Raw genomic sequence first — 9,214 nt, 5'->3', positions numbered from 1 at the left:
ATGTCATCTCAAGGCACTTTCCAAAATCAAATTCAATCAGATTATTGAGATTGGATCAGATTATACAGATTGGTCAGAAAGTTTCCTATCTAAGGAAACCCAGCATATTGCATTGAGTCTTGACAAGCAGCATTCACTCCTTCTGAAAGAGCGTAGAGTCACAGTGGACAGTCATCTGCATTGTCAGTGGCTTTGCAGCAATCCCTCATACTGAGCATGCATGAAGTGACAGTGGAGAGGAAAACTCCCCTTAACAGGAAGGACAAACCTCCAGCAGAACCAGGCTCAGTGTGGACAGTGATCTGCCTCCACCAACTGGGGGTTAGAGAAGAGAATTTTTGTTGTTTTTCCCCACAGTAAAAATTTTAACCCTTTACTGTCTCAGAACTGGATTGTAGAAACGTATGCATGCCGCCATAAAAATCACCACTCGCAATATGGTGGCAATGTTGAGTAGGCTCATGCAGGTTCTACCCTGTCTATGTCTATGTGGTTTCTCATACGCGTCGGTGCGCCTTGTGCAAATAAAACCAAAAAAAGACGCTTTTAAAATCAAAGTTCATACACGCAAATGTATAAGGGTATGCGTTTTGTAACGTTGTCTCGTGACGCTCAAGCTGAATTAACGTACATTTCGCTCCCTGTGCGAAACAACGGCGAAACGGCGGCGGAAGGGTTAATGCAACGAGGAGGCCGTGCCTTTGAAAACACCCCCTTTGTGAAACGCGTTTAAGGACACCGACTAATGTCGACGAGCCATTGGGGCTAGTAGCCACATCCAGCGACGTTTTAGCCTGCCGCACCGTTTCCCTGACCCTCGCGGAAGAAAAAGAAAAAAAAGATGGCGACCCTCAAAGCATTTTGCAGAGGAGAAAGTTTACTTCTGAAAAACCTCGCGCGTCATTGCGGGGCCAGATTTAACTTCGCTAGTCAGCTGCTCAGCAAGGTCTGTGTTTGAACTATTGTTTTAAATGTATGCAAAAGTTAGATCGCTTATAGAATTATTGCGAACAGGTTTGTTTTTCTTTTTCTCTTTGGGATAACGTGCACGTGATTTTGATCCTACACAGGAGTTCTTGCAGAGCGTATATGTGTTATCTGTGTCTGATTACAATCTAACCTTGCGTGGATAATCAGTAGCACCTGTTCAGCTACTGCACAAACCTTAAAAGCTTAAAGCTATTTAAAACATAAAGTTATTATGCCTTTCTAAATATCTGTATGAAACAAATACAGCTTAGTTGGTCATATTTATACATGATGTATGTATGTATGTATGTATGTATGTATGTATGTATGTATGTATCTCTCACAAAGAATGGCTAAGTTATGTAAGAAGATATATATATATATATATATATATATATTTTTTTTTTTTTTTATTATGGAACTATTAAATTTTTGATTATATTCTGATTTCATTGAGATGCATCCATGTTACTGGCATGCAGTTGGGGTCCTTTGCAGCTGTGATATTGCCCACATTGACATTGCAATAATCACGTCAACATAACGCGCACCTTTTATTACATGTTGTGTCCATTTACCTAACTCCTTCCCTCTTCTTCTGTTTGCAGACTTGCGGCTGCTACTTTTCCACCTCCAGCGTTAGAGGTTCACAGTTCTACTCGGATCCAACGGACGCCATAAAGGATATTCCTAATGGAGCTACAATTCTGGTTGGAGGTAATATTTGGCATTTTTGAAAAATACCCCCCCCCCCCCCCCCCCCCCCCCCCAGATACAGTGCAGCAAAATCAAAACGGAAAGTATCTGTGCTGTGGCAGCTTGATTATGAAGGGGGCGTTGCCTTTAGCATGCTGGCTGATTAACATTGAAACAGTGAGCATGGCCAAATTCCTCAGCTCTTATTTATAGTCAAGCTCAGAGTGACATTGTTGGCCATTTCCCACTGCGTCACAGCTGTGTATGAGGGAAGTCTCATTTAAAGCAGTTCTATAAATGCTGATGCCCCGTTTGGGTCAAAAGTTTGCGTTCAGTCATCGGACTCATAAATGCCATCTTAATCTTGGTAATTTAACGGTTACTTTTTTTTTTTTTAACAATAGTTAGACAACATATAATTGCAGTTACTACGTGTACAAGTTTATTGTGGGTTTTATGTTTTTCAATATACTCATTTCAATATACATTAACCCCGAGAAAAAGTTGGCTGAATTTCCCTTAGCAAGCTGCACCTCCAACACCTTGGCTTTGTGGCTGGATATTTGACAGCTCTTCTTGGGAGGATTTGATCAAATGAATTCAGTTGTTTGGTTTTCTGCCTCAGACTTTGCATTTATACATTATTGTTTTTTTTTCTTAATGAGCTTGGAGTTTCGGTGGAGACTATTCCTGAACAGCATGCGTTATCCATTCCACAACCTGAAGTATGCTTAGGATGCTTGTTTCATTGAAACAACCCGTGCTGTCGATCATCTGACCCAAACTGTCCACCATGGACTGAGAGGGCGATGACCTCAAATCAGCATCCAGACTGTTTGAAACTTTGACACAGTACAGTGCTCCAACTGGACAATGATGCCGAACACACATTTAAACGGGGTTCGAATTGATGAATATTGGGTAACATGAAGCTTCTGAAATGAAAATTGATTTTGAAAGCGAAGTCTTGGCCGAGAAACTGACCAATTGTTTTGATATGTTTTAGTTTAATGCCCTCAGGTCGGCGTTATTATACGCCTATGATAAAAACTACTCGTAATTCTACATCATTTATACCTTCTGAATAAAGTGTGTTGTTTGCATTTCTGACCATTGTGTATGAAAGGTTGTAGCACATACTTGTCTCTTTTTCTGTGTATGTCTGGCCGGGTCGCTGCAATGAATTGCCCTTCGTGGGACTGATGAAGTTTTTCTGATTCAATGTCAATTAATTCAGCCTTTCTGAAGAGTGATCAAATATCCTGCTAAAGTCATGCAAAACGCTTTTTGATGGCTATGAAAAAGCAAATGGTTTCTCTCTAGTTTTCTAAGAAACAATCCAAGTATAAGTACAGGGTGTATGTAAATGTTTGGGCCGATAGATATAGCTGTACACTATATCTGACACAGATGTCCTTCCTTGGCTGGGAGGGATTAAGGGAAAGGTCGGTTATCTCGGAGTAGATGCACACTTAAACACTCTTGGGCACAATAGTGGTACAATATCTATCAGAGAGAACCCGAGTGGTGACGCAAGGCTACGTTCACACTGCAGGGAAATGTGAAATCCGATTTTATTTTATTTTTTTGCCCACATCCGTTGTTTTCATGGCAGTGTGAACGCCCCAATTCCGATCTCACCCACCCCCCCAAAAAAAAATAAATCCGATTTGTACCTCTTCCATATGTGGTACTAATTCAGATACATATTGGATATTTTTCAAAGTGTCCACTGTCTGTACAATCATATCGCATTTTATCCGGCTTTGACGTCACTCTCCTGCCTCCCACTACACATCCACAGGCAGCAGTAGCAGTTAGCGCTCCATAAAAGTCTAATGTTAATGTCTGTGCTGCTTTCTTCTTACCTTACTTTGTCTTGCTATGATTGTTGGTTCCCATTGCACAACAGATTTCTAATAATAACAAGGAGAGATGCTGGCTAATACCCGTTTTTTATTTATTTATTTATTTTTTTAAATTGTATCATTATATTTATTTCACGAAATTTTATTGAACACTTCTTGAAACAATTCAACATGACTTCCGCAAACAGTGCACTGATGTGTGACGTCTCCTGCTCTCATCCGCGCTCGCGGCTCACTTTGCGGCCTTTAACCGTTCAGACAGAAGTCTGATGACGGCTCTACTCCATTCCCTTTTTCCTGCATCGAAATTCAGTAAGAGCTTCAGCTGATCTCTGTAAAAACATTTCTCTGGTTCGGCTACATCTCTGTTTCAGCAGTCATCGACGTGTTATTATAAAGGGATCATCGCTCGAGAGGAAATGAGCCAGGGTCCCAAAAAAAAAACAATAATGACACAAACTTTTTTTTATTTTCCTATAAAATCTATAATCTCAAAAATAGTATTCAAGTAAATAGTTGAAAGTGTCGTACAGCATCTTATTGGCCTATGCATGTAAAGGAGCTTAATATCATGTTGTCATCCAAGGCCCTTGGACTTTGGGTTTCTGTGTGTGTGTGTGATCTGTAATTGTTGAAGAGACCAGCATCATGTGTTTATTTGCCCCACAAATTTGACATGTTCCAGATATACTAGGTGAAAGTTCGACTCATGACACGTCACCTTTCACACAGTGACTGTGCTTTTTTCTGCTTATTACTTTCTTGTTTTTTTTATGTCTTGTAATTTATTATTTGTCTGGTATTTTCCAAAACAGGTTTTGGGTTATGTGGTATCCCAGAGAATCTGATCAACAGTTTGCTGAAGACTGGGGTAAAGGGTCTAACTGCAGTCAGCAACAATGCAGGGTGAGTGTGTGCATTTTCTGGATGCTCATGTGGAAATTATAAGGTGTGTGTGTTGGTAATGTATTCGTAAAGGTGAAACCTGGGTATGTATTTATTTTTGTTTTTTTTGAAAGCATGAGGTGAGTAAATAAATGCCACAACAAGCAATAAAAAAAATAACAATTTATTACATTTGCAAATTTTATAAATGTAGTAAATGGGACTATTTCCTTGCGACCCAAAACTGATCCTCTTTATTAAAATATCAAAATGACCCTTTAATCACCAGATGCGTAAACACATGCCCTTGCCGGTTTCATACATAAGATTTCCACCAGTTGTCTGTTATTTTTGTGTAGTTTTGTTTTGTTTGGGTCTTAATGTGAGAGTGCTTACCTGTCACGGGTCATCTATATTTAGAGCAGTTGCCCAGCATGTTATATGAGCTGTTTGAAATACAAAGCTGTAATACATCATTGTCAGCTGCCTAAATGAAAGGAAAAAAGGTTCGATTTCAGCCTTTTGGTTTTTTTATCTGGTCCAACAGACAAAAGCCAAGCAGAAAGGAGACCTACGAGGTCTTCTAAACGCATACTGTATACTTTGCAACTCTTTTTTTTTTTTTTTTTTTTTTTTTTTATTGCATTTTTACAGTGGTGTTGGGTTATAGTCTGGATCTAAATTAATAAAATTAAAAGAACGGGAGAAAAATGGATTTCCTAATTTAGTTGGAAGATGCATTAAGGTTAAATGTGTTTTGAACATATCTAAAATGCTAAATAAGTGATTTAAGTATTTCAATTAAAATATTTTGCTCAACCAGCCACTCTTTTAATTTTTTATCTTTTTCAGCGTGGATAACTTTGGCCTGGGCCTGTTGCTGCAGACCAAGCAGATCAAAAGGATGATTTCCTCGTATGTCGGAGAGAACGCCGAGTTTGAGAGGCAGTATTTGTCCGGAGAGCTGGAAGTGGAGCTAACGCCGCAGGTTGCTCTAAAATCCAATAATAGAAATATTGCCAACCAGTTAAACATTGACAACACGAATGTTTAACTGTTTAACAAAATGTTATTCTGTCAAACTATTCTTCAGATCATTTCTCAGCTCAACGCTCATTCACACTTACAATCACAATACCCTGAGATGAATTTGACTCAGCAAAAGCGTCTTTCAGAATCATTTAATCTCACTTGTTTTCCACAGGGGACTCTTGCAGAGAGGATCAGGGCAGGAGGTGCTGGGGTTCCAGCCTTCTTCACACCCACCGGTTATGGCACTCTGATCCAAGAAGGAGGCTCTCCTATTAAGTACAACAAAGATGGCAGCATTGCTATTGCTAGCGAGGAGCGAGAGGTAAGACTTGCTGTCTCACATGAGCTGTGTTGTATCCTCTTCCCTCAGCTTGGGCTTGTTCCTTACGTTGAATTTGAACTTCCAATGCTTAAAAACTCCTGGGGCCAAAAAGCGATTGCAATGGAAGGAGGATTTCTGGTGGGTGAGGAGAAGCCGTTCTTTCTAGCGATGTGCTCTATGACCGGGCTCACTCACATTTCCTGCATTGATCGCTTTGTAAGACAAGTGCTGCTACGTCCACCTTTATCTTGCTGCCGATAAGTGGCTGCACATCCTCTTGACACATTCCCTTTGGGATTTTTTTTTTTAAAGCCAGAAAATGTCACTTTTGTAATTACCAAGACATGTAATCTTCTCAAAGCCCCAGTTGGTTGTGCCAGATGACTGTTCGCGCTGAGCCTGGTTCTGCTGCTGGATGTTTCTCCCTGTTAAAGGGGAGTTTTCCTCTCCACTGTCACTTCATGCTTGCTCAGTATGAGGGATTGCTGCTTGTTAAAGACTCTACTTGGTTTCCTTAGATGAGAAACCTTGTCACCAAGCTGTCTGTATGGTTTGATTGAATTGACGTGTTGTGAATTGCGAATTAAAATTTAATTGGATTAATCATGTAGCGTAGTTGCAGTACAGCATTAACTTTACTGTTTAGTTTTGAGCGCATAGATATAATTGTCTTAACTGGTGTCACAAACATTTTGCACAGATGGAAATTTCATAAGTCTTCTTATTCTCTTATCCCTTTCTCCATTGGAAACCTTTTGTTTTGAATATAGTGTAATGCCGTTGGCTAGCAAGTTGGCATAGCTGTCTAATTTAAGGCTAAGACTTTGTGTAAGACCCGTTTCTCACTTTTGCATTTGTGTTGGTGTGTGTCTGCAGGTGCGGGAGTTCAATGGCAGGCACTATATTATGGAAAAAGCCATCACTGGGGATTTTGCGCTGATCAAGGCGTGGAAAGCAGACAAGGCAGGCAACATTGTTTTTAGGTAAATATGAAATGAATTGAAAGAGGGGGAAACGAAAACCTTTTGTACAGACTTGCTAGAATCAACTTTTTCCTACTTTTTAGACTTTTTATGATTGCGGATCAATGTTCATCTTCTCGCTGTGTCGGAGAAAAATGGGGGAATAGAATCTCTGGGGAAAAAATTTAACCATTCAAATCATTGTTTTAAACTAGCTGCAGGCATTTCTCCTAGCTATAAAATGTAAACACATGTCAGTACCCACATCTGCTCAGTTTATGTTAATATATACAGACTAGTAAGTACCGTAATGTCACGACCTACGGTTTATTTATTTTCTGACAGCCAGTCTGCAGGCTGTCAGCAATTTTTCAATCCCATGTTTTGCTGTGTATGTAAGTCCAGTTTATAGACAGGTGCACATCAGCACGTTGCTGAAAAAGTATTTTTGTTGTTCGGTAAAACTTTTGGCCCTTAAAAATGTTTGTTCAGTTTATTTTCATATTGTTGCAGCAGCAGCAGCAGCAGCATAATCCTTTGCACAGTTTCTGTCATGAACCTGGTTTACTTGCAAAACATTCTGTATTTGTGGTTCAGAAATATGCTGGAGCTTTTAAACCAAGGAAAGCTAAAAAGAAGCATGTTAAAAAGGTCTTTAATAAAACGCTTATTTTCACTGGTTACAAAGTTATTGCAAATCTTGTAAAGGTTTGAATACATTCTCAGATTATTTATGCGTTACTTTGTGTACCACTTAAAATGACCTCTATTTTAGTGTTTTACTACTTTTTTATTTGTTTTTATTTTAGTATAACCCCCTCACAGTAATATGAATGAGTGAAATCATGAAGTGCACTGGACCTGTCAGAGTGGTTAGTTACATTTGCGTTCCCCTAGAGGGCAGTGTTCTCCAGTTCAGTACCAGCTGATCCTGAATGCTGGATAGTAGACATTCTTAAGAGGCCCTTTTAAAAAAAATAAATAAAAAAACATTCTTGCTTCCGATGAATTAAAACTTTCTTTGTATAACACCTGTCAAGAAATCGCATGCATTGTTTTTGTCTTGCAGGAAGACAGCCAGAAACTTCAACCAGCCCATGTGCAAAGCAGCCAAAACAACCATTGTTGAGGTATGCATAGATGTTCACTAAATCGTATAGTTTTTACTGGTAGAAGGCATTTTAATGATTTTTTTTTTTTAATATATAAAATAAGGAAGTTAAATAGAGAAAGTAACTCATATCTAGTGCTTGATCACGCTCTCTGTGAACATTAATATATACTTTTTTGGCCACTTTTTACTTTGAAAATAGCATTCATTAAAGGAACTTTAGAATGCGTGTTGTGGCATTTAGTTCAATTTAGAGATGCATTAAGACTACACTGCTGTGCTGATGGCAGGAAACCAATTACTTTTGCTAAAGTATTCCTCAGCAGATGCCAGGATTTCTAACTTGGGCAGAAGTCTGCACTCTTGTGGTGTTTTGCTATGTATAAAATTATAGCATCTGCTTCCTAAATCATTGTTGCACAGTTTGAAACCAATGCGCCTTAGCGTTTCCCAATACCAAGTGGTGCATGATTGTGAAGTGGATTGGAACTGATGCACGGTTTTCTAAATGTTTTACAGATAAAAAAAAAAACCCATCTAAAATAGACTATGCATCTGTATTTGGCCTGCCCGTTGTCAACACTTTGCAGATCATGGTTTTGCTGCAATTGCAGACAGGTCAGGTTGGATGGAGAGTATCTGTGGATGTCAATTTTCAAACTCTGACATAGACTTTTCAAATGAGTTTTAGGTCTAGACCATTCTGACACCAATCACATATATTCTGTATTGACTCCAGTCATTGTGGGCTAGTATCCTGCACTTTTTTTTTTAAATGTCAGAATCAGCTTTATTGGCCAAGATGATGTGCTGAACCAGGAATTTTACTTGGGTTTAACATGCTCACATCATAGAGACATTTAGTATAAGTGTATAAACTTTCGTGGAAACAACATAAAGGATAAAAAGAACAGTATGTCCAGTCAATCTTTTTTGCAAAGAAACGCATAGGAAAGAAAGGCAGGTTATAGTACAAATGTGCTTATTTTGTTTCACATCAGAGTAACTGTCTCCTCGGGCTGCAAGGTGTTCATTGTGTTCATCAGATTGACAGCCTGGGGAAAGAAACTGTCTCTGTGGCGGCTGGTTTTAGCAAATAGCGCTGACCTGAAGGGAGAAGTCTAAACAGTTTGTGTGCATGATGTGTGCGGTCTGCAGAGATGTTAGCTGCCCTTTTGCTGACCCATAGACATGTACAGGTCCTGGATGAGGGCCAGTCAGGCCCAATGATCCTCTGCAGACCTGGTTATTGGTTTCAGTTTGGACTCCATCACACAGTGATTAGTTCACAAGTTGGTGCTTTCTGGTATTTTTTTTTTTTTTTTTTTTTGCCCACCTGAGCTGTGCATTTCTGCTTCTCCTCCAGAGT

At 39.3% G+C, this 9,214-nt stretch overlaps 1 protein-coding gene across 1 annotated transcript in view; it reads left to right on the top strand.

Annotated features, from left to right (window-relative positions):
* Positions 1-575: 575 nt before the first annotated feature.
* The window catches only part of oxct1a (3-oxoacid CoA transferase 1a), a 58,851-nt gene continuing 50,212 nt past the window's right edge, over positions 576-9,214 (top strand). Inside the window, exons 1-7 of the mRNA XM_012870030.3 lie at positions 576-946; positions 1,578-1,686; positions 4,349-4,439; positions 5,271-5,406; positions 5,623-5,772; positions 6,649-6,755; positions 7,804-7,864. Coding sequence (XP_012725484.2) covers positions 842-946; positions 1,578-1,686; positions 4,349-4,439; positions 5,271-5,406; positions 5,623-5,772; positions 6,649-6,755; positions 7,804-7,864 — 759 coding nt within the window. The 5' untranslated portion in view covers positions 576-841. The remainder of the gene's footprint in view (positions 947-1,577; positions 1,687-4,348; positions 4,440-5,270; positions 5,407-5,622; positions 5,773-6,648; positions 6,756-7,803; positions 7,865-9,214) is intronic.

The sequence above is a fragment of the Fundulus heteroclitus genome, chromosome 12 (assembly GCF_011125445.2).
Source record: "Fundulus heteroclitus isolate FHET01 chromosome 12, MU-UCD_Fhet_4.1, whole genome shotgun sequence".
Classification (NCBI taxonomy): domain Eukaryota; kingdom Metazoa; phylum Chordata; class Actinopteri; order Cyprinodontiformes; family Fundulidae; genus Fundulus; species Fundulus heteroclitus.
This window is presented reverse-complemented; position numbering and strand designations above follow the sequence as displayed.